The following is a 27,496-nucleotide window of genomic DNA, read 5'->3' on the forward strand; positions in this document are numbered from 1 at the left end:
TTACAGTTATTCACTTAATTGATTGAAGTATAATAAACATATGGTTAGGGGTCTTATGGTACTTAATTGTATTGATGTTGTGTCTCTAATTACGTCTGATATTCATATTGTTCATGAATAAAACATTATAAAAGTGTATCATTAAATCATGTTTAATGAAGTGAAACACAATAAGAAATAAACATGTATCATACATACAGTGTCTCAGAAGGGAGAGTACATGCCATCTTCCATTGCCAACATTCTGTAGGAGGAGTAATGTTCTTGCACCTAAATTCTTTGGGGTCAGTAAAAACAAATCTACTGGATTTCTTGTGTAATTTATATGGTTGTTAAAAGCTGCCTGACAATGAGAGATTTCTCTATTTGATTTGACCAAATCAAAGATGGCTGCTAACTTGCAGGAGCCACTCTTACGCAATTAGTCTTCTTGACAAGCATTGTGTTTACATTGCAAAGGATATTTGCTGCTGTGCAGCTAACGTGTATGTCAAGTACATGTTTGTTTCCATTTTAGTTTGTTAGTAACCTTTGTCTACAAAACATTATACGATACTGCATAAGGGCACAATACACTTGAAGTAAAAAAGTTAGCTAACCTGGAGTTATTATACCTTGGGGTTATGTAAATTTAATGATGGAATTGTGCTCGTAAAGTAGTGTTATGGTCCATGAATTTGCAAAAATAAATTTTCTTTGGACTCCTCACTCGTTAATCAGCTTCACTCAGCTCTTACCCCAATAATGACACCAATCCCGCAATTTGCTCCTGAAATATATGTTGGAATACTTTTCTTAAATATAAACATGATATTCATCATAAAACTCGTAAAAAACATAAATGGTATTAAAATTGTTAGTGAGACTAGTGAGTTAAAAGAGAGTGTAAACTCACACGTGGCAAGAGTATTATTTCTCTGCAGGTGCATTGAGCCATCCTTAGAGGCAGCCGAAGTAACAACATGATCGTCCTGTGATGTTACAGTGACGAAAAGGTACACAAATATGTAATGACTTAAATGGAATGTGGAATTGTTCTCTCTAGACAATAATTACAATCACAATTATAATTAGTGTCTAGAGAGCACAATTCATAAAAAGGAAAAGAAAGCACTGGATAGTTTAATGTCATAACTGCATTGTATAATACATTATATAAACTTTAATAAATTCCACCTTTCTGCCAAGCAACTATGATGTACTAAGCATATTAAATATGTTCAGTCTGCAGCCAATAAGAAATGAAGAGGAGGGCATTAGCAGCTGGAACATGTTAAGGCCCTGCATCACATGAAACCCATTGAGCCTGAAGATGCAGGTGAGTCGCGGATGTAATGTAGATTTCATGGAATGTTTTGTAAATGACCTATACTATTACTCAATCATCATCAATGCAATACAATGGGTATTGAAGAATGTGACATTTCTATGTCTATAGGCTTCTTATTTTGAATTTTATGAAGTCCAGCAGTTTTCTATGAAATTGAAGTTTCTGATATTCCCTACTTAATACAATGTATCGATATAATAGTTCACACAAAAGTACAAGGTCATGGCCTATTCCATAAAGTTAGAAGAAAGTGCTGTTTACCACATGATATGAGCTGCATTGCCAATTCTGCGCGTTACAACGTAACTGCTATCAATGAAAAATCACAAATAAAAAAACGTAATTTTTAGCTCAACTTTTTAATGAATAAGGAGAGGTATACTACTCACCATAGTGTTGGCGTCAGCGTCACATCTAGGTTAAGGTTTTGCATATAAGCACCTTTAATTTACTCAGTAAATACATCATTTATTGCATTGAAACTTTGGATATACATTTATTCACAACTATCTAACCTTACCTACTTAATTAACCAAGTTCGATAACACTTCGAATTTAATGCAAATTTTTGGACTTTATTATTTAACTTAGAAACTTTGGTTAAGGTTTTGCATGTAGGCACACATAGGTTCATACAGACAACGCGAAAACTTTTTCTTCTTCACAGGACATTGCGACAGGTAAACACTGAAAGTTTACCTGTCGCACCAAATTTTTACCTGTCGCAATGTTACAAACAGTATTCAGTTTTATCAGCCTAAATCTTGATTTTAAGCCTCTTTTTTAAATAAGTTTTGTAATTCCCCATTATAACAGGTTTAGATCTTTTTGGTTAGATTTGTCCTACAGTACTATAATAAATTACAAAAAAGCTAAACATCATGACTTTGTAAAAAAATCAATATTCGGATCTTATGTCATATTTTTTTTCCCTTGCCTCCCAAAAAAACTCATATCTGGTTCGTCTACCCATGGAACAGCTAGATCTTACTCTTTTAATTCATCTTTAAATTAAAGATACAGTACGGTTATAAAATGTAACGAATTGTAATACAAGTCAAACTCAGGCACAACATTTATGCAAAAACGAAAGTAGAGTTCTTGTTATTGGCAATGTTAAACAGCGCGGAAAGAAAGTCAGCTCGGTATATTAATCATCATATTTAAATTAACACGATTGCCGGGAACCACTTCGCCGAAAATAAATACATACGGAATTTGGTAATTTCCGAACATTTCCGTAAAATAAAAGTATAAGAGTACGAGCTGAAATCGGAACCTTACGCGTTTCATCGGCTTTAACGGAAACATGTCGAAACGGGGTTTACAAATAGTGATACACGGATTAACACGCTGAATAATCATGATATAATAGTTAAAAATAACTCTGAACATTTATTTAGTAACTGAAAGTAAATTTTCCGAAAATTAAACGGTGCTGACTGTAATTTTTCACCGGACATTGTGACCGACCAAAACAAAAGACGGACATTCGCATTGTCTGGTTAATATCTCAGCAACCACTTTATGTATTGCCTTGAAACTTTATACAATGGCAATCAATCATCTAACCTACTTATTTAACCAAGTCAGATCACTCAGGTTTGCATTTAATGCAAAATAATTGCCCTTTATTGTTCGACTCAGAAATTCAAGTTAACGTTTTGCATTTTACCACATGTAAGTCAATACCTCAGTTGTATTCCCATCTATTTAACCCACTAAATTGATGAAAGTCTGTATTTCAATAAAGGCTGAATGTATTTGAATTTTACACAAATCTTCGCAGGCATCATTCTAATCTACTGTTACAGTGATCCATGCCTGTTTTGCCAAAACTTTTCAATCCTTACACTGAAAAGCAGCGAAATAGTTAAGCACACTGTCTCCGTGACAGGTCTTGTTCTATGTATATCAGTTTCTTCCAAACTTTTTCTTTTGAAGGATTGCCAATGGCGCATAGTTTTCTCAACGATTTAAGACCATTAGTTTCTCATGTTTCCATGGCATCCGCGTAGTTCGACCCGTCTAAATTGGACTGCATTCACGGTATGTGATTTAAACAGACGTTCGCATTCAAATACAAAAAGAATCACTACTTTCTTTATTTCTTTTTGTTGCAATAAGTTACAGGTGAAAGAACCACACCCCTACTTCAAAGAAAAAGTCAACACATATAACTTTATCATTATGGATTGCTATTTTTGTACACATACTGTCATTGCAGTAACTTTGTAATGCAAAAACAGATTTTCCCGAAAATGAATTGTAGCATGCTAGATGCACTTACAACCCAAATTTTCATGGTCACTCATACATGCCATCTATCTCAGAGGCTTGGCAGGGGATTTTGGTCTAAATTCTAGGAGATTTTGATATTACACCAGGAGATTTTTACGCAGTGTAATTTGTACATTTATAAATTAAGAATAATTGCAAAGAACACACGTATTACAATTTATTTTGGATTTAGTCATTGTTGTCCTTCATGGAATTTCTCACTCATAATATTATGGATGCTTTCCACTGTCAACCTTGAGCTTGTTTTATAAAAAAATTGATACCAGGGGATATGGATCCGCCGGTGGGTCAGAATTCCAGGGTTATTTTTACCTCCACCTGGGGAATGCATGACCACTTTGAGTCACAATATTGAAAGCTGCATATATGCATAAACAGTATCATTGGTTGTGTCCTTGCTGTAACTTTGTTCATGCACTGGCAGATTTTATAATTAATTGACATATGTCTTAACCAAACGTTGTCACATAAGACCATAGACCCCTCCTCCTACTGCATCACTCCTCTGCAATTGACATAAACATTGAGGGGTTTGCATATGCTTGAATTTATGATCGCTAGTCATCCATATAGGTGAAATATATAAGGCAAAAGGGTGTTTACCATGAAACAGGTGGCATTTTTGGGGCATTTCTTTCATATTGTGACAGCTCTTGTTCTGAACATGAACCCACTTATGTGATACAGTAAACCCTACTCATGACATCCCAGAATAAAATGAAACTCGTGATTTAAAGAACCCAGTTTCATGTCAAGTTTTATAAATTGCAGTTATAATGAAATCTGGACAGTATCCTTATTACCGGTATATGCATATATGCCTTTTTTATAGCATTTATTTTTGCTGCCATGCTTAGACATAATGAGTAATGTCATAATATTCGTTTTTTGAAAACTCTGATAGGAGGAAAACAAATATCAAATAAGTATAAATTTCAATTAATTTTCTGAAACAGTTCCTGAAGCCAAGAAATGTCAGCAATCACAGTTAGCTGTTTCAACTTCTGTCACACCGCTAACAGAATCCACTTCAACTCAATTCAAAAAGTACGTTAAATTTAGTAATGAGCTAAGTAATGTTGTAATATGTTTATTAAATGAATATTTCATTACTTAAAAAATAGTTTACATGTTAAACAACAATGAGTTAAATACATTTTATAATCACGGTTGCACATCTCAAAATGTAATTTTTCAAATAATGGAAAGGTATTTTTCCCGCTAATTTGGACCCCAAAATGGTAAAATTGCTTCTGTACGTGTGAACAATTTAAAAATGCCTCCCTCTCATCTTTGACTGAGCATCGTTTTATAATTCTTTATGATGTGAAGCTACATGTATTTGTATGTGTAGCTCTTAATTTATTGACTTTTTCAGATACAAACAGATATGGGTGTAAAATATGAGACTTCCAGGTAAAGATTAGACATTAGAATTGTTAGTATTTCAAAAATAAATCTTTTTAAAAAAATAATATGGTCAAATGTAAATGGGATAGTATAATAGAGATGCGTTCCACTTTATTTGCAATGTAGATCACAGAAGTCAAAGTCACTTTTATAAAAATTATATCAAATTTGTATTATCATTTAATAGCCATAATGATAAAACATGAATAACTGAAAATTAAAATAAGGGTTTCTCTTAATTCCTTAAGAATGAGGATGTCAAAGATCCAAGATTCAAGATGTCCAAGATTCAAGATGTCCAAGAATCAAGATGTCCAAGATTCAAGATGTCCAAGATTAAGATGCCAAAGATTCAAGATGTTCAAGATTCAAGATTCAAGATGTCAAAGATTTAAGATTCAAGATGTCTAGGGCTTCCATTAAGAATTTGAAAGTGGAAGGATGAACTGCCTGTCAATCAATTTGGGACGTTTTTAGCTATACTGGCCAAAGGTCAGAAGAGCTTATGCGATGGTAATGTGTACGTAGTATGTGCGTCCGTGCGTCTGTAAACAATTCCTTGTTAACACGATACAGCCAACAGTTTTGATTGTATCTCGATGAAACTAGTACAGTATCTACATATCTATTAGAGCTTGGTTCCTTTAAAAAAACAGCCAGATCCACCCATGCAGGCCTCGATAGAATAAAAAAAATGCGTCTGTAAACAATTCCTTGTTAACACTATAAAGCCTTCAGTTTTGATTGTATCATGATGAAACCTGATGTACAGTATCAAGATATTCATTCGAGCTTGGTTCCTTTCGCAAACCAGCCAGATCTGCCTATGCATGCCTAGATTATGGGCCTTGATAGAATAAAAAAAATGTTTTTGTGAAAACAATTGCTTGCTAACACGATACAGTCTTCAGTTTTGATTGTATTTAAATGAAACTTGTATAGTATTTGGATATCCATTAGAGCTCAGTTCCTTTAAAAAACCAGCTAGATCTGCCCATGCATGCCTAGATTCTGGGCCTTGAAATGATAAGATTATTGGCCTTGTTAGTACAAAATAATGCTATTGTGAAAAATGCTTGCAAACATGATACATTCTTCATTTTTGATTGTATCTCGATGAAAATTGTACAGTATTCAGATATTCGTAAGAGGTTGGTTCTTTTCGAAAACAGTGATATTGACCACACAAACCCAGCCAGTAGAGCATAGGCCCTTTTGGGCCTCTTGTTTACAGAAATGTGGAAGTTTAAGTCTCCGTGATACAATATTTTTTTCCTCTATTTTACAATATAATGTTAAAAATCCAGTATTTTACAATTTTAGAAAGCCAAATTCAAAGACATATGTTATAATAATTCATTTCACTTAAAGACTGATTGAACATTAAAATACTATTGACACAAAGTTTGGATATTTTGAACTTCCAAGCTTTCTACTTTGGAAGTTTTTTTCAAAATTATTGAAGTTATTTTGTACCTCCAAGGAATCAACTTTGGAAGTTTAAACCCATTTTTAGGGAGTTATATACTTCCAAACTTCTTTGAATCGAAGCTCTGGATGTCCAAGATTTAAGATTAATGTTGTTGGAAGAGAATCATATTTTAATTTTATCGCATTAAAAATTGTGGACTAAAAGAAGATAGGTTCAATTACCCGAGAAGAAACAAGTAAAAGAAGCTTCTTATTTCCTTAAATAAGAATAAATCATTAGCTTGGTTAACATGTGGTAAAATCATTGTGTTCAGTATTTAAAATACTGTTAACATTACAACTCTGAACACAATGTTTTAAAATTTATTAATAGTTTCCACGATATTGGATATGTTTTAAAAATGAAAATGTCATGTCAGGGTTCTCCCAAAACAAGAATATCAATACTAAAGTTTTAGTATTTAAAAGTGTCATTGAGCATTTAAAATTGAGACATGGAACATTTATTTTTTTTCTGATGCTTTTGTGGAACAGATATTAGGGAATCTTTACAATTAACAATGGGAGTTCCTCGAGTTGGGAAATATTGATTCACTTGGGACTTTAACGACTTTAATGAATGGGTAGATATTTCGTCCTCTTTAAAAATACATTGACCTACATCGCATGATAATTTCTGTCAACAACAAAACTGCAACTAACTGATAATAAGCGTTACTAACACAAATGAAAACTTTGGTCTTTAGATGATATTTGAGCCAATTACCAGCTTTTGGCTTTTTAGTTTTAACACTTGTTATGATTTGCAGTTTTTTTGTCGTACTAAATAAGAAATTCATTTTACAAGAACATGAGCGCAAAACTTATTCTACTTTATCTGCCTCATTCATCTTAAACATTTTATTTTTTTAGTGTTCATGCTTATGTCTCAGCCAATGAATAGTTGGACAGATTGACATTTATTTCTTTAAAGTAGATCTGGCAATCAAGATTCCATGAAAAAAATTACAACTGCCAACTTTCAATGCATATATTAATAAGTTGTGATAAATAAAAGCCAGCACATGCACCCTCAGACAACTAACGTTATGTGTTTGTAACTGTTCAGATATGAATGTAAAGTCAGATGGCATATTACAATGCATTTGCTTGATGTTTGTCTTTATTTACTCTAAGGTCATGTGGTATTCCTTTGAGATTGCTGAAGGATAATATTAATACCTGTAAACATTTAAAAGTTCAGGTTATGGTGTAGAGAATGAACATGTGTCAATGTATGACTGATTGATAGATGTATTGCAACAAATCAAAACAATTGAGAATTTATAAAGGTACATATATGCCTTGTATCCAAACAATTAAATCTATCAGAGGCAAAGTGGTCAACCTGGTGGTATTTTTATAATCATGAAAAAGATAAAAACATGTAGCGTTCATGGAATTTCATGATTAAAGTAGAAAAATAAAGTTTAGTATACCTATGTTAAGGATTTAATTTGAAAACAATGTGCCAGTATTAAGATCTCAACAAACTGATTTGTGAAGATTTAGATTGAGTGTATATATGAATAGAAATTGGAATAAGAGTATCACTTCTTGTACATTTGTATCTGTATACTAGCCAGAGAAAATAAGTGTATCATAAATTAATCTTTAAACAAACTTATATTTATTCTGTCTGGTACTAATAGTTTGAACGAAATAAATTGCTTTAAAGTTGTAAAATGCTATGCTAAAACATACTGGTCTTGTTTTTGCTTTTTGATGTCTTGAAGTTTTGCTGTATTTTTACTTAATATCCATATAATTTAGTACATGTGGGATGATTATTGAATTAATTATTAAAAAAGGTATGAGGTGTTAATTGCGTTATTATTATTTATTGACTCGCCTAGGAAAATAAGGACAAAGACCAACTAACATTTCATTTGTTATTGTTGACATACTTCTTTCCATACATCATTGTATACATATTATGGATATAAATGCATGAAGTCGAATTCAGTTGCAAATTTATTTTTTGGGATAGTTTGATCGCGAAATCGGATAGCCTCGCTAGGATCGTTCGACAAAATAGCTGAGACCCAGAAGAAATGTTCCCAGCGGCCGGATCCGAGCCCCAGCGCACGGTTATGAAATGGCACTGAACTTTTATGTATTTGGGATTTAAGAACCACCGCACACTGGCCTACGCTACCACTGGCGGCCTACTAGTACTACCGTAAACTATTGTTTGTATTATCATGTATATATGCCCCAATACAACTACTACAACGGGCTCTGTACACGGACTAATTTTGACAAATCCCGTCATTCTGTATTATCGTGCATACAGACAATGCACCTACTACAACATGTCTGTAAACCGACACAACCACATGTGGCACTGAACTTGTTATGTATTTGGGATTTAAGAACCACCGCACACTGGCCTACGCTACCACTGGCGGCCTACTAGTACTACCGTAAACTATTGTTTGTATTATCATGTATATATGCCCCAATACAACTACTACAACGGGCTCGAATCTGACAACAAAGAATTTTCCGCCACGAATAAATATCAATTTATTCCCCCAAAATTCTTTATCCACCTAAATATTTAATGATGCACCCTCGTACACTGAAAAGAAACATTTCCAATCCCACCAAAGACAAATGCACCCCATCAGGCCGATAAAACCCGGGATCCTTAGCCGAAATATCGATATCTAAAATGTCAAATTTGGCCCTCTTTCTCACAGCAAAATGCCCTAAACGATTCACCCTGCGACGCTTAGCCTCCATTGCAACCGCATTTCCTCGCCAAAAAACGACGCTGCAAAACATCACACCAAACAATCGTACCCTCCGGACACATGGTAATTAGATTATCTATATTTGAGTTAAACTTCACAGACTATCATTGGACGACATAAAATCGTTACCACCCAGATGGACTATGACCATACGCGGTTGAGCTGCGAATGATTCCTTTAGCTGAATAGTTGCGTGAAAATCATTCCATTTCATACCGGATTTGCCCATCCAGTCAATAACAAGGTCACACGGAAGGCAAAGATTTGGTTTATTAGTCGCCACGGCATGTTCGCCCGCCCATCTCACTATCGAGTCGCCCACTATCCTTATATCTAAAATAAATCTTTTTTCTTTTCTTTTTAATTTTGGGGATAAACTCGGACAGTGACAGTCATGTACCAGGAGGTTCCATAGTTTAAAAGGTGTTACGCTCGTATGCATCTTTTATAGGCATCGGACCTCCCACGGCCCATTTTCATAATTACTTCCGGAGGCACGCCTTCACTAGCTTGCTGCGTGGACTTACCAATTCTAAATGAATGTGTTCTATACACGCCGGAACTCAAACCCAACTGCCCAACCACTCTTTGTAACACACCCGCAAAATGGGCTCTCGTCAATGGCCTTAAGTCTTTATGAACAAAGAGATAAGATGTATCAACTGGCCTGATAGCCAGATACTTTTTGACGCTGCAAACTGCACAGTCCAGCAGACCAGAACAAGATAGCTTGATTACGACTGGTGCCCATTTTGTGCTGCGTTTTGGACACCCTTATTCGTACACATAAAGCAATACCATTGCTTACGAAATAAACATCATCAGATTTCAAAGGCCTTTCTGACAAAGCCACCGTAGTAAAAACAATTTCGCCTACCCTAAGCAATACAAAATATGATAATAAGTAGGCAGCTCTAAATAATGCCGCCTCGTATGCATCAAAGCAAACACTATCAAGACAACCCAAACATTTTGTAAGCAGTGGTTGAGTTATTGGCATTCTAGTATCTATTCGCTTTCGCGTGCATTTGCATCCCTCAAGCACTTTTTTGAAGACAAAAGATCCCGTAGGGTCATACCAACCGTTTAGTTTATGCCAATAAGCAAGTCCCGAGACATATGTGCTAATTGTCGAAGGTGAATAATTTGACTCAAAAACAAAAAGCCATAAACAAAACAATCTGACGTTGTGGGGCTGGCCACTGTTGTGGTAAATTGTAACTCAAACGAAACTGCTCAAACGCTCGAAACGCTCGAGTATACGTTTGCATTATGTTAGTCGACTGTCCATTAGCTATAAGTTCCTCTGCTCTGGCCTGTTTGTAGGAAGAAATGATATATCAACTCTATTACTAGCACTATGGAGGCTATTCGTTGCCAAAAGTCCAGACGTGTAATTCCCACAGTGTGCTTCTAAACGTACTAAATATCTCTTACATTTGCCAATGTAGACGTGCTATTTGTGGTTTCTATTCGTCAGTTTTTCCGTATTGATTTGTCATTATAGTAGTCAAAATGTATATTTATCAGATCTACCCTGTATAAACTCACTAAAACATAGATCGTATAACTTGCTCTTAACAATATGATGATGTAATTTAGAAAGCCGAATCATGCATATGTAAAACTGCAATCCTACAGTCGACACTCGCATTCGTAAAATGAACATTTGCAGTCCAACAAGTCCAGGTTTACAAAAGCGAATTGACAAGTTCAGAATTACAAGGATAGACGATTTCGCCTATACCTTATATGGTAAATGTCACCGAAAGAAACGAAGGTGAATGGGCGGAGCTAACGAATCAGATTTTCTTTCGTTTATTTCCGTCGAATCAAGCAAGGGAGATAACATCTTTGCCTACCTCCTTTAGATTCCCGGTTGTAAGTCCGAGTACTCTCTTTATTTCACAATAAAAACTAAAATTAACTTCATCTTTTATTTTATTTTGACGATCACTGTTCCTAAATGGGTTATAAATCACCATATTATTTAGTCAATTGCAGTTGGATGTATCTGAGCTAGGCTTACGGACCCAGATTTATACTGCCACTGTCAGTTTTTTTTTACTTATATACCCAAGCAAGCAAAAATTGTTCATTTATTTTATTAACAAGTCGACCATGGGCGGGTCGTTCAGTGGGGGGCTGTAGAGCCTGTGTCCCCCCCCCCAGTTGGCCCGCAAGTAAACTTAAAGGTTAATTTTTTGTCAATATTTCTCAGAAAAAGTACTTAATTACGCCATAATGCACCAATTCAGACTAAAAATATTTAAAATATTCTAGGGGGAGTACCCCTAAACCCCACTTGCCACATTATAATCATATTATTGTCATGCCAACTCGAGGGATCATGTCCAAAATGTTGTGCCCCTAAGTAACGCCCCTCTAACGCAAGTCTCTGTTCAAAACCTGCTCCAGCAAACCCATGAAACTTTTGACGGACATCATAATGATATCCACCTAGTTTTGTCTGATGTTATACATTTACTATCTTAATAAGCATGTATGGTGTAAACGTGTAATTTCAATACATCATTGAAACAAAATATCCATGTGGATGGAAGAACAGCCCTCCAACCCACTTGTGTCCCCCAGTTATGAATTACGGGATTTGCCACTGTGAACCATAACAATCAAGTGGGGGATTTCAAGAACATGAAAAAATTGATATCGTGAGTCTTAGATTAGAAAAACAAACGCGCGATTTTTCCCCCTCCAAAAGGGCTAGGGCCGCTTCACCTAAATGTGAAAAAAGCCCTGACTGTTGAGTGTGGGTGGGGTATAAAAGGTAGCAGCAAGTAATAATTGTTTATTAGCAATAAATTGACTTCATCATTAAAATACTTTATTAATTACGTATAAAATAATATTCTTTACAGTATAATGTACGAGTTATATGAAGTTGTAATCTTAGTGATTTTTATCCATACAGTTCCAGCTACCAGGTAATAAACCTCTGGGGCATCTTAGTGAATAATTTCAACTTAATGAAAATTTAAATTTTTTTTTTCGTAAATTTTAAATTATCTAATATTACTTGCAATCTTAAACATTGCAAAAAGGCAAGAAAGTGTCCTCTAATGGTAGAATTTAAAATAATGTTTATAGTAATTTAAAGCTGCACTCTCACAGATTGACAGTTTTGACAACCTTTATTTGTCCCAGACTCGGCTGATTTTGGCAGCAATGCTTTCTATACAAATAATAAGATTACTCACAATAAAACAGATCTAAATTGTTTGGAAAACTGCCGACATTTTTTATTTTTCAAAACGTTACTGTAGTATCACTTTTAGCCATAAAACATCAATTTGCGAACGTATAACTGTAAAACTGTATCTGATCTTTTGTCAGCAGTCTTATACCTCTAATATCCAGACATTTACGCAAAAATTGGCTAATTCCAAAACAAAAAATAAAAATAGTTGTCAACACGGTCAATCTGTGAGAGTGCAGCTTTAAATGAAAAATAAGACAATGGGACTTTTCATTCTTGAAGTATGATTTAATGCTAATGACTTACATTTTGTTGTGTTTGAGTCAAGTATCATTTTGCATACATCTCATTTCATGTCATATGTGCGTATTAATTACTATTATATAGACAAAAAACATGTTGTAATATCATATTTTATTTTATTCGACATGAAATAATTTATAATCCATCCTGTTTCCAAATCATAGTCCATAGTGTCATAATATAGATGATTCGTAATGTCCATAATAAGGTTCGCAATGTCCATGGTCCAAAGTATCCATAATTGGTTTAAATAGAGCCGAGTGATAGCGGAAATTTTCGAAACACGTAGGGAGGAGTTAAGACATGGTTAAGGCGGAGCTATCTCTAAATTAAATTAAATTCATCCGTAAACATGTTCAACTGCGAATGAAAAGTCACCACCATACAATGTACTATGTAGACCTACGAACTGAAATCTGTCTTTTACACACCGCAATATAAAACTCGGCATGTGACTTTCACAGAATGACGTGTGTTTACCATACACAACTTTATAATCACGACTGAATCGTCTGTTGAATGCAACGAGAATAAAACTCCAGTCGGTACAATGAAAAATGAAAATGTGCAGTGTAAAATGTAAACATACAACCGATGAGTTGGCGGTTGTAAAATGTAAATTGGTAAATCATCAATCATGTTACAAACCTAAAATAAACACATACACGTCTGGACTTTTGGCAACGAATGACCTCCATATAGCACATGTGGCGAAGTAAATATTCAACCGATACCTACCAAGCGGGTTAATTGTAACAGTATGTTCCATGAAATAGTTAATACATAAATTAGTACGTTTTTCTTTTTTAATAGTTATAATCAATCGCAAAAATGTTTGTTTTATTAAAACTATTGCATAATTTGAATTTGACAATTCTATACGATTCGGTCAATGTGTATATTACCGCACTACAGACGACAACAAACATGGACTTGTTACATACATGTAACATAAGAGTTGCTTCCCTTGACTTCGAGTGATGGGAAGCAAATCTTACAAGATTGAAAAAAATAGTCGAGCCAGAGTGAAATGATCAAGTTATCATTCACCAATATTTTTCATTCTTTCACGTATATGCATGAAATAAAAAGACATCTGTGGACATATTTACCATTCCTGACCCGCAAGCAATGTGGGTAGCCAGACCAAAGCCAGTCATAAATCTGGGTGAAAATCAGGGACTGACCACTCGACCGTGTCCGTAATGAAATGACTTATATGGTTTTAACAGTTCCGCGTTTTAATCGATAAAAAAATCCCAAACCTTTTTTGTCTGGAAAAGCTCACCAACCAACTTTGTGTAAGTATCCCACATAGACAATATACAGCGGAGAAATAAAACAATGGTGTTGTGCGTCAGTCTGTGCTAAGCGATGTTTAATGAAAAAAGCCAATATTTGTGCTTCTGGAGCCGTTGCTATATACCTACCAGCCTTAACTTTGCCAAGGGTGTATAACCAAAGTGGGTTAGTGTTGGACTTAGATTCAACTGAATCGGGTCAGTTACACAATACTACTCTTTAATTAATAAAAAGGCTATACTGTGCACGTCGAGAGCCCTTACTCTGAAACTAATTTCCAGATATATTTTTAACTTATTGTGATGTGTGCTTTTATAGTGTGATGGTAAACGTGCAAAAATGGTAAACATCAGATATGTTAAACACAAGTAACTGCCCCTTAATTAACATAAAAAACAATACTTGATCGTGTCTGTTTAGAAATTAAAATAACGATAATTATGTGATGTGTGTTTCAATGATTTTAATGTCTAGGTTTACGTGTAAGACTTTCTTCTAGATCGAGTATGTAACACAAATCTTACTGCACTGAATTAGTAAACCCGGAAGCATTTCTATGTAACTTATTCATCTTAATTAATTAACTTGAACAAAATTTAAAAAATAAAAAAAAGCTTTCGGGTGATGCTTATGCATGTTTTGTCTGGAGTGGGAAGTTCACTTAAGAGCTATTAAGCTTTTGCCCTTTGATGGGCTGTCGGCTAAGATAAGAAAATCCTCCTACGCTTGTTTCAAAATAAGGAACTATGGGAGCGCTAAGTAAACTTCCAATTGAGAAATAATACCGAACAAATGATAGTCATCGCAAGGTTTTAACCTTGATAAAAACAAACAAACATCCCGGCTAATTGTTGAGTCCAAGCATTTCGATTTGTCTCAAGTATTCAGTGACTATCGTCATTTTTCCGAGTCTCTTATTTCAACCCCCATTGTATTGTTGTAAACTGTCGTGTACCAAAATAAGTGTTCGGTTGTAGCAGTGCATTATTTATTACATCATAATACGTCTGTCGGATGCACAGTTAATCGTATGGTTTGAAAAATTTCACAAGGGAACTGGTATTATTATTATTTACTAGGAATTCACTTTTTGCGAACTCAGCAAAAGATATAAACCTAATAGACATTCGAACGAGAACGATACTTCTAAGTATTTGTCTATAAGCATTCTAAAGGTCGATCAGACCAATTATATACGCAATAGTTCGTGGATTAGGAGTGACACTTCTTGTTATCTGTGTTTCAGTATCTCTCATAGTACACACTTCAGATAGGATGGCCTGCAAAACGGTACTTAATTGACTGGTTTAATTTCCTGGCGATTTCATAGACTGATTAGGCCTTTCCTTAAGTATGATGGGCAATTTCCTTAGCCTGTGTATGCATCTAAGGGAAATAAATAAAGAATATAAGGTTATTGTCGTTGATGGAATAAGTTTATGTAGTAAGGCGGAGGAATTTATCGGGTGCGCAAGAGTACGCAGTTAATCGGTTTGTCGGTTTTCTACATCAGACCGTAAACCAATGAAATAATTCTCAATTAAAACACTAACTGAAACTTACACGTAATCATTAATAATACAAGGATAGAAAAAAAACCCTGTTTAGGAGCACAAGGCAAGGGCCCAAACGACAATGAACATTAGACGCAAACATATTTACATTACACACACTAAAAACAAACTTCTCCACATACACAAATACAAACACCAAAATCAAACCATACCCTCATCGAAATTGCTTTACCGTTAAATTATATGATAACCGCCTCGGAATGGTCAGTGAAACAAGAGTTCACTGGAACTCGAGTCTACTGGGGGCTTATAATGAACTATGAAACTTATTAATATTTACCAATGAAAAGTATAATGGCTAACATTCAGTTATATATTTTTTATATAACATAATGGCCCGGTTGTTCAAAACTCTCGTTAAGGATTTAACGTGAACTGTCATCGTTAAATGTTACGCTGTCAACGTTAAAATTAACGTTAACTTTAACGTTGACAAAAATGAGTTGTTCAAACTTAACACTTACGCTGACGGCAATAAAGTAGGCGCTAACTTAACGACTCTTCTAACGTTGGTCTGGACCAACGTTAGAGTCAACGTTAAATAGTCTGTCAACGTTAAAAATGGCTGACACAGTTGGTGCTTTTCTCAACAACAGAAGAAAAGAGAGGATAAAATTATTTCTTTCGATCCACATGAAAAGTGTTGACTTAGAAATGCGATGCCGCTACTGTTTTGATATCAATGAATCAATTGTACAGCTGCTTGCCGAAGACTTTCAACGTAAGACTTAACGGTCAGAGCGGTGTCAGCACGGGAGCGAGCAAGTGTGGCTCTGAGGTGGTGAATTGATTAGATATGTCGACCATACTGTCCCTGACATTTGATACTTTCCTCTGACTGGTCACTGCAAGTTAAATCACCAACCACCTGTCGCACATTTGATACAATAAGCGCAGTGTTTTTAAGTACCTGTTACTATGTTACTTACACATTTATTTACAGAACCAAACTGAATCAGCAATTGTAAACAGGCTATGAAATGATTATGGTTACCAAATAATTGCAGAATATTTACCTGCATAAATGACCCTGAGGTGAAATATCTCCATGATGACAGATTGGGCTTCCACAAATGCACTGTCAATGTGACAAGTGTGGTAGACCACTCACTTTCCTATTTCCATAGAGGAAGCCACTACAAGTACAGTTTTAAATCCAATTTATTTAATTAAAAAATATTTTCTTCCACTGTTTACATCATCCGAACGCTTGAAATTACGACACAGATAAGTCGGTAAATTAGAAACGGTCGGACGCTTCACCCCACTAATAAATCGCCCCTTTTATGGATCAACCTGTTTCACTTCAATTAACAGGTTAACAGGTTAACTGTTTATCTTATCAAAATACAAATAAGCATGAATATTGCATTAGAATCACCAGTTTTGAACAACATAATTGTGAAAATGCAACATGAAAGTATTGCAAAATTATATTTGAGGAGGTTCCAGTTAAAACTCCCCATACCTGTTTTATAAAGCCTAATATTTTCCATTTCTGTTGTGATCCCCATTTTTATATCATGTTCTGTTTATATATGTAAAGCATGTTTTTGCTCCAATGTTGACATATTTTACAAATTAAGTTTTTTAAGCTGCCCTTTGTGGTATAAATATTGCACATATGTGCACAAGTTTGGTCTTAAAGCACTGTATGTATCCCCTGTTTGGTCTATTTAATCGAACACCAAGTGTTTATACTTATCACGCAGATTAAATTAAAGCATTAATCCACTTTACATTTGATAATACAATGCAAAGTTAACTAGATTCTTATACTAGTATTATAAAAAAATCAATAATAGGACGGTATTAAAAAAGCTCAACTGATATCCTAGTTAAGGGCAAGTAGTTCAGTCAACATGAATATTTAGTGTAATGTAACCTCAAATAATTTTTTCCCCATTTGTTTTCGTTGTGGTTAAAACATGGCCTTGACATTCATGAAAAAAACAACAACGGATTTTTAGAAGCAGTTGTAGAATTTTGGTAATATATATAGATATACCAGTGTATGTATATATCATGTTATATATACCTTTACGTATAACAGTTGGTTTCCAAAACAAAACGCATCCTTAAATTTTATATCATTGTTCATTTAATATTGACTAAAAAATAGCGAAGTGATGAAATGAATAATGAAATACACCACTGCCTGTGACTTAGTTATACAAGTTTAACATTTTAAGTGGATTTACCCATCAAGTGGACAGGGTAAGTTTAATTGTAATTTCGCCGCATCAGACCACAGAAATTGTAAAGGATTATGGAAATACAAACAGGAAGTGAGCTTAACGCTGGTGTTAACGCCAACACGTAAGCGTTACATCAGTGTTAGCTAACGCTTACGCCTATAGATTTTTGAACAACAGGATAACGCTGATGTCGTTAGTTAACGTTAACGCTAACGGTTAACGCTAACATGTCAGCGTAAGCGTAAGTAATTTAACGAGAGTTTTGAACATCCGGGCCAATAAATTAAACGAATTAATGTGTTATTTTTTTACATAATCCATTGTAACCGAAATATATTTAATTTTTAAATTACATCCTGAGATTCAAGTAATATCTATAACCTTTCGCAAGTCCCTTTTCTCCGAAATATGACTTCTAAATGTCAGGGTTGTCACATTAAACGTGTTTAAATTACATTCAATCACACACATCACATTCACTTCTTGTTTTATATATTTGTTGATTTTCTAGAAGGAAAAGGTATCAAACTTTCTCCCATGAACTCTTTGACAGCATAGAATATATGTCATTCTATCAAACATCGCGATAATAATGCGTTTGTTTAAAAAAAAAACAATGACACATTTTATCTAGAATTTAATCCATAATCTAATGGAGTCACGATCGATCCCGTTTCCTGGGTAGAAACCATAACTGGTGTGCATTTGGTGAGGCTATTTGAAAGTTCTCCTAGTAGGGATCGAACCAATACAATCTTGAGTGGGGCTCATTGGGCATTTGAACTTCCACTAACGAGAATGTCACAATCTACCCTAAACAAAGGTAACGGGGCACCTACCAGTGAGGTGCTTATGAGTTCGGAGATGTCATCCGTACAGTTGGATCCTTTTGGTCTCTAAGAGGCTGACCTCAACTGACCTCACCGAGGAAACAATTAATGATCAAATTTATTTAAGCTGAAACAAAAAAAAATATTCAGACACAATCTACATGTACATGTGAATACTTGACAACATATTTACGCAGTTATGCAATTATTTCTCATTGTTATTTATTTTTTTAGCGATCGTATCTCATCTATAACTATAATTACTAAGGAGACAAAACATGAATTTAAAGGATTACCATAAAGTATATGTATCTAAAGGTCCTTGAAACATTTCAGATCTCTAGTTAACTGACTAAATTGGCTGAACAGAGACAAAATATGTCATAAAAAGACAGGACCTATCGGGGAGAATTAACGATAAAGAGGGACATTTAAAAATTTGATGAGGAGCGAGGGAGTTGACAGAGAGGGAGCAACGGGGAAAAGAGAGGAAGGGGTTAGAAATGAAGGAAAAGGGAAAGTAGTGTGAACGGAAGGAGAGAGGTCATAAATGAGATGAAACAAACTAGGTAAACGAGCTGAGAACATGATTCAAGGAGGATGGGCATGAGAGAGATAGAACAATAGGGGATGATATATTGATAACAAAATTGTAAGAGGAGTAAGGGTTACAAATAAGGGATGAAGAGATAAAAGAGGGAAATCGAGAATGGGAGGGAGAAGAGGTATTGGAGGGAGGAAATGAGAATGAAATTGGGAAATAGAGGAAGTAGAGTAGCAATGTGGAAAAGGGCATTGGAATGTTCTTACTGTATACAAGAACAGTCTGGGGTTTAATGGCATTAATGACATCTTTAATTATTTTTCTTTGAAATGATAAATTGTATAAATGCATGAAGTGACGAACAAAAAGTCTTCATGTCATTATGTTGCATGTTTGTTCTGAAATAATCATTCATTAAAACTCTGTTAGTTGTCATATTTTAAGGAATTATTAATATTGTTCGGCCTTTCGGCTTTGACTTAACTTTACATTAAGTATTAATATTCTATAAGTAATTATATAACTTCCTTAATGTATCTTTGCCGCATGGCGTTTAAAAACTTCAATGAATGTTGCAAAAAGAACATTGATGAAAGAGGTTTTGAAACTTGAATTGCATACCGACAAACGGTGGCCGTATCTGTCATGGATGGTCAAAAAAGTGATAATATTATATACGTAGGAGATTCTTAAAGACTGGTTTCACTCCTTGCCTGAACTTTTGAAGTAATGAAATATAAGTAATAAGCATAAACCTGCATTCAAAACCTTGGATGCACAAACATTCTCGCGAAAACAGTGTTAAATATATATAACAGCTTCCGAAAATCCAACGTTTTGTCGTCTGTAACCGTTTGCAAAATAATTGCATGTAATAATCACCCGTGTTTGCCGAAAAAAATATTCATATCATTCATTGCATCCAATAATTACATTTGTTTTTTGCAAAAGTGTTTGCATCCTAGCCCTTTAAGACAATGGACGTCATATTTTAACAATAAGGCCAAATTGTATGTTTCTCACGCACAGCATATGTTACGTATAGATAGCATTGCGCCTCTTAAAGGGGCCTTTCACGTATGATACAATAGCGGAAAAAAAACGAAAATTGTCGAAAACTGACATAAACTTGGCATCGATGTGTACAATGCTTTGAAACTTACTAACTTAAGAACCACATAGTTTACAATTTATGTAAGTTTAGCAGTTATTTCGTATTTTTCCATTAAAAAAGATTACTGGGTATGTCTACCAGTTAGAATTCATTCCTTATTGGCTAGTCGGTGTTATCACGTGATATTACCGAGGTATGTGTATAGCTTAATTATGTCACCCGATTAGAATAAGCCTTTGTAGCTCAGTGAGTAAGACGTTGAACTTCAATTTTGGCGACTTGGGTTCGAACCCAGTCTCCGACACAATTTTTGTTTTACATTTTGGTACTTTTTTAAAATTATGATATCAAAGCGTCACACATTCTATAAGATAATTGTCATGATATTCGTTACAGAAAAAAACTTTTTTTGGTGCCAATCTGTGACACACTTTAACATATTCTTTCTTGTATGTTTTTAATAAAACCTTAATGTATGTTTGAAGGTATTATGCGACTATTCTTTTTTTATTTTCTGCCATCTATGATACATTTAATTATAAGACAACCTTTGAAGATCTGAAAACGTACCGTTTACTATTTTCAATGCATTAACTGTCTGTCCGTTTAACTTAACTGATATATATATATATATATTGGTTAATAGAGTATAGTGGCATGATATATATCTATATTAGTTCATATATTAAAGTGGGAAAACTGCAATTTTATCTATATTAGTTCATATAGTAAAGTGGGAAAACTGCCCTTTTATCTATATTGGTTTATATAATAAGGTGGCAAAACTATATATTTTGTGTCAATCAATGAACTAGAACTAGTTTTCTATATAAATTAATAATGCGTTTGAACAGGAATATAAAGCAGATATGATTAGGTTATGATACCATTGAGTTGAAGATATGATCTTGACGTTCAGACACGATTTAAACATCCGCTCAATTATTCCATATTTCCTGCATTTACATCCGGGTAACACGCACTTGAACAAACAAGGATGTTGTGTTAATCGGTATGAAACATTTGGTATTAATTTGAGGATGCTGAAACTATATGACTTGTCGAATCTTGGTGATTTGCTACGTATTATTTAACAGGAAAAATGAATTTGTCAGGAACAGCTTTCATGATGATATTCGTTCTGTGTTCGGAAGCAAATGGTAAAAAAATCAGGATATGAGTGAAGTATTCTTCTATATTTGAATCCTTTTTTTCTATAGTTTTTCTATAGTTTAAGATGTCTATGCGAAAATTGTATACTTCTAACACACAAAAGGAATCAAACCGCGTTATGCATTTCAGCTCGTATAATAATGTTGTCGCGAATGTTTTTTTTAGTTGTTTTTTTATTTAGTTTTTTTTTATATTATTAAATACTCCACATTACACAACACAATTATTGACATACACACGTAATGTAAAACATACGGTGTTTATCGTGTAATGCTTATTTAAGAAGTGAGAGTGATGCCCATACAGAAAAGAGTAGACATTTTTATATTGTTAAACAAACTGATAAAAGGAAAAGAAAGGACAAAACAAAAAGTCGAGATCAATATTTAACTAAAAAATAATAAAAATATTAAGTAAATAAAGCATTTATAAACCACGAAAATGTAGAAAAAAAGACTGTTCTAGAGGGTGTTGCTTAAATGTAATTTTTCTTTTAATACATGCAATGTTTTGCTTGTGGACTGTTAATTTGTCATTCATGTCAAAAAAGATGTTCTATTATCTCTATATGTTCTGAACAGAATTAGCATAAGCTGAAGTTTTTGAGCTTGCAATGATATAGGTATATGTCTGTTCGTATAAGTCTATAAATGTATTTGTACTGGAAGGTTCTTATTGTTGTATCAATGGTGCATAATAATGAAAAATATGTAAATGTAAATATTTTATTCCACATATTTGTTTCGAGATTTATTCCTAGAATTTGATTCCATTCATCTTCTTTACCATAGTTAGCTGGTAATACTTGAGGAAATCAGAATTGCCTATGGTATAAAGATGTTTTATCTCGTCAAATGTATAGAATTCTTTTGATCTGTAATCAAAAATTGATGTAAAGCTTCATTTTAAAAGGTTTTGTGTTGATGCCTATTTGTTTCATCCAGTAGTCTCCTGACCTATGACGCTTTGATCGATTTATTTAACATATAAATATTTGGAACTCTAAGGCCACCATCTCGCGAATGTTGCCAAAGAACAGTTAAATAATGGAACATGAAACTTGATACACTTGTTTACAACGACACTGAACTTTTGTATGACAGATTCCATAACTCTGGCTACACTTGTCCTTGGTCGCGTTCTTTGAAACCCTTGATAAGCGTATAAGCATTTGCGTAAGCTGGTCGTTGTCCTTTTTCTGTTATGGTATTCATAATATCTAATCTGATATATTTATATATTCATTCCATTCAGAATTGTGCACAAGGAACCACACAGTAAAAGATCAGCATACAATTATCATTGATGAAGCCTGTGAATGGACTGTCAAGGCGTCTGATAAATTCGCCCAATTGTTCTTCACGGCTACGCGTCTGGAAAATGATGCCCGATTGTGTGATACAGACGATAGTATTCAGGTAATGTAGGACTAGTTCGGATATAGCTGTGAACGAATGACATAGTCCATATCAAGTCTTTGTTACGATATTACTCATAATAGCTATCGCTATCATTAATAATGGTGAATAGTTACATAGTTCCATATCAGTATGTTACCGCACCCTTTTATCTAAGGTTATATTATAAACCCGGATCTATTGCTCCTACTTATATATTCAAGTACATACATAGCACTTGTGTTAAAGGGAAGCAATTACGTTTCATTTAAATACAACCGCATCATGATCAACTTATTTAATTTTCATTCTGTAAAGATGTTTCTTTTACATACCTGGAAGACATTCATCGCGAATACTTAATGTAAACAATGGTAAATGAAGTGTTGAGTCTACTTGTAATGTTTTGCCGGACCGTCGGAAAAGTGGGTGGGGGGAGCAACTTACAGGAAATCTAGAATAACCGCTAATTTCCTTGCCTTAGTCTCGCACTTCATTAAGGAAAGATTGACAAAATGCCTGGGGTCGGAGATGCTTCTCGAAACATCTTTAAAAACCATCCGAACAATTCAATATCCTGGATATCCCGTCTCACCGGGACTGTCAAAATCATGCTTGTCGGGAAGCCTTCTCTATAGAACACAAAACATTGATATGTGCATAATGAGCTAAACGAGTAAATGGCATATGTTAGTGATATAATACAATCCAAAACAAAGGTTAACACTTATTCCACTGTATCTTGAATAATAGATGATATTTTTAAATACAAACAAATAAAATAAACACTAATTAGAATGTTTGTTGCAGTAGCTCAACCGAAAAAACACACGAAAAAACATCACTCAAACCATTTCTTTTACCCCTGGAGTAGACTAAACATTGCTTTTTATCAGTATTTTCTCTTGTTTGAAATAGTACACTGGAAAAAGAAAGGGGCAAGCCAAGCAGCCTTAACTATATAACCATATCATTGTTTGACCAATACTTTGCAGAGACTAAACCAGAGACAAACAACGTCACAAGGTAACAGGCACAAAACGAGAAACATACAACGTTACAAGGCAACATACACTAAACGAAAGACACAAAATGCCACAAGGCAAAACACATTAAACGATAGGCGTACAGCGTTACAAGGCGACACACACTAAACGAGAGACACACAATGCCACAAGGCAACAAACACTAAACGAGTGACACACAGCGTTACAAGGCAACAAACACTAAACGAGATACACATAACGTCACAAGGCAACAAACACTTAACGAGTGACACACAGCGTTACAAGGCAACAAACACTAAACGTCACTCTGAACTAGAGACACACAACGTCACAAAGCAACAAACACTGAACGAGAGACACACAACGTCACAAAGCAACAAACACAGAACGAGAGGCACAGAACGTTACAAGACACAAACTCTTATCACGAGACAAAAAATGTTACAATGCAACAAACATAAAAAAGCAGGAAATACAATGTTGCAAAACAACAAACACTAAACACCAGACACAAAATGTTACAAGGCATCAGACAAACTACGTCACAAGACCACACAAACTAAACACGAAACATACAATGTTACAAGGCAACAAACACAAATTGCATCAATACCAAAATACCGTTATAAATGCATATTTTCCCGCGTTGGTACGGTCAAAAAAACTTATTCCGAAAAGGTGTTTGTAACGGGGTATTGAGAATAGTTAACTGTGTAAAATATATGGTGCCAGGTAAAGGAAGATCTTACTGATAACACGGTAGCCACATTATTGAACATCAACTGCTCTACACCATATATGGTCCAGCTTATGTTCTCATCGACTGCGAAGGTGAAGGTCAAGGCAAGTGGAGCAGACATTATATTGAACATGACCTTCAAAGGTAGAAATTATATGTAACATAAGTACGAACGTCTGCAAATGTATCAGTAATATAATTGTTATTGTTTCATGAAAAATACTAAAGCCCCTGTGCAACACGAACTCGTGATTTTACAAATTAATTTTGAACAACTTTCTCAATTGGTATTGATTAACTATTTTATGTGGTATGCCTTTTACCAGTTATATGAAATTGCAAGGCTTTCAAGAATATTTTGTGAAAAAAACAACTTCTTCGGTATTTTGGCTTAATCTGACACTGATAAGAAGTACATGATTTCGCATTAAATAGAATGTAAAACTTCCAACATCATGTTTAGACTTTACCATAAGGTTGAAATAACATGGGTCTATTTCACAATATAGTAAACCTGTTTAATTTTAACGGATATTTCAATTTTTGATTATGATAGAATATAGAAAGCAAGACTTCTTCATTTCGTCAAAGGAAGAGGGTTACTCGCAGAAAAATTGCCACGAGTTTTTAGATACTAAAATGCAAATTGGAGTTAGGAATCTCTCTGTGGGGGAAATGTTGAAACCAACGGAGCATGGTAAGGAAACTCTTAGATTCCAGTCATATATCTATGAATACAAGTAGTACACTGTATAGTGTATTTCATTATCCAATGCCCTTTTAAATATAATTCTATTCTTTTCTGTATCGTTGTTTCCTCAAATATTGATTCAGGGGAGTAATAAAAGGCATTAGCAACGCCATCCGTTGACAAGTGCATTTCCTCCATTGTTTCATACTTTCAGAATTCCTAAAGTTCAACCACACTTTCTTCGAATCTAACAACGGAACAATTGTGCAGGGGATGCAAACCTGTGATAAAAAATGCTCGACATCAGACTTCTTTACTTTCCATGTATTATTTTTAAACGCAAGAGTATTTTTTCAATTATCGACTTTCTTGTTTTATAACATATACTTTAAACTCGCATCGATGAGTTTCAGTTTTAGTGAATGTTAAACGAAATACGGGTTAAATTTTTGTTGTGATAGATCAATAACTTATTATCCAATTATTGTAGGATACGGTCTGTTACTGTTTGGATGGCACACTAGGGATTGATACCATGGCGAAATATTGCTCGTTCCCTTGCCAAGAAAACCTTCGGGAAATGTGTGGAAGGCCGAACTACCTAACAATTTACAGTTCAGGTTCATGACACTTTTGTGGATATTGGCAATCGGTTAAGCTCCACGTTATTACGCATATACCGATCTTACCTGTATTTGTTTGTGACAAATATATCAGTGGTGTTTTCATATACTATGAATGATCGAAACCCGTAAAAAACAGACTTTTGAGTCAATTATTGAACATGTTATTTGTTCTTTATATTGAAATATACACTTCAAATATATTGCAGACTCAATTACTACCTGTCAACTCCTACACACAGGCTCCGAAGTTTTTTTTTACACGCACATATGCCCACTGCTCAACACAACGAAGGAACATTTGCCAAAACGGTAATGGTTTGGTTTGTATAAACATACATAGTTATGTTATTTAAACATACCTTGATAACATACCTAGTTTTATTATATATATATATATATATATAATATATATATAATATATATATATATATATATATATATATATATATAATATATATATATATATATATATATATATATATATATATATATGTATATATATGTGTGTGTGTGTATGCACTGTGCTGTTTGTGAAGTTTTATGTGGTTTTTCCATGTTTGTTGTTTGTGATTTTTTGTTTTTATGTTCTATGTCTTTGGCGTTTACCCAGTGCCATTAAACCGGGTTAATGTTTAAACTGTTTGCTACTGAGCTATTTTCTGTAGTTTTTCGCATAAATATTGTAAACGTGAATTATATGCTAATAGCATTATATTGCAACTGTCAAACGAATGGGATGACATATCCTCATAGTCAAAATAATTATGCGCTATTTCATCCGAGAGGTTATAAACAGTAACTGTACATCATTTTTTTCAGAACTTTGTGGACAGACGTTTGAAGAAAACAAAGGTGTCTATAATTTTACGGCCAAACCTGGTAAGCATGAATGTACCTGGAAAATCAGTGTGGGGTTTGACGTCGCAATAAACGTGAGTGCTGAGATGGACACTCAGTCAATGGTACAGATCTGCTTGAAACACGAGTTGAGTGTGAGTAGATTTATGATTAAAATGTTTAGTAACAAAAATGAGTAATAATTTCAAAAGTACAATGTATATAACCCTAACCCTAGAAGTAGTGCGACATGATATTCGTTCATGGTTTTTGTTTTCTCTTAGAAAAAAACGATATGTTTTCAGTTTTGAAATATATTAAATTTGCAATAATTTCGTAATCTTGAGTCAAATGTTACATTCACTGGGATTATTGTAAACCAACTTGCACATTTATTTTTGTGAAAAATGTGACGATGGAGCTGATCGAACTGTCTTTGGGTATGCATGTTGTAAATTAATTGCGTGTTGTATTTTCTATGGTCTCTTAATTTCAATACTAATATTTATAAATATACAATTAAACTTGAATTACAGATTTTCACGAAAACCCATTCGACTGCTAATTTAACAGATAAGTCGTTATGTATGACTGGACTTATCGATTTCTTCGGTGTGGGTCCAGTCTTTATCAACTTAAATACAGATAGCACAACATCAACCACAGTGATCTTC

At 34.3% G+C, this 27,496-nt stretch overlaps 1 protein-coding gene across 1 annotated transcript; it reads left to right on the top strand.

The window, feature by feature from the left end:
- Positions 1-1,271: 1,271 nt before the first annotated feature.
- Positions 1,272-27,496, top strand: LOC128218585 (uncharacterized). The gene is made up of 9 exons (XM_052926290.1): positions 1,272-1,318; positions 22,780-22,943; positions 24,662-24,812; positions 25,225-25,365; positions 25,574-25,683; positions 25,850-25,979; positions 26,192-26,294; positions 26,805-26,977; positions 27,359-27,496. Exons 1-8 carry the CDS (start codon positions 1,291-1,293, stop codon positions 26,824-26,826), a joined length of 849 nt encoding a protein of 282 aa, XP_052782250.1. The 5' UTR covers positions 1,272-1,290; the 3' UTR covers positions 26,827-26,977; positions 27,359-27,496.

The sequence above is a fragment of the Mya arenaria genome, chromosome 14 (assembly GCF_026914265.1).
Source record: "Mya arenaria isolate MELC-2E11 chromosome 14, ASM2691426v1".
Lineage (NCBI taxonomy): Eukaryota > Metazoa > Mollusca > Bivalvia > Myida > Myidae > Mya > Mya arenaria.

Excerpts from the sequence above, each read along its gene's own strand:
- LOC128218585 (XM_052926290.1), top strand. The coding sequence starts at position 1,291 with ATGAAACCCATTGAGCCTGAAGATGCAG. Across the intron at positions 24,813-25,224 it reads ATTGAACATGACCTTCAAAG|AATATAGAAAGCAAGACTTC; the intron begins GTAGAAATTATA and ends TGATTATGATAG. Across the intron at positions 26,295-26,804 it reads AAGGAACATTTGCCAAAACG|AACTTTGTGGACAGACGTTT; the intron begins GTAATGGTTTGG and ends CATTTTTTTCAG.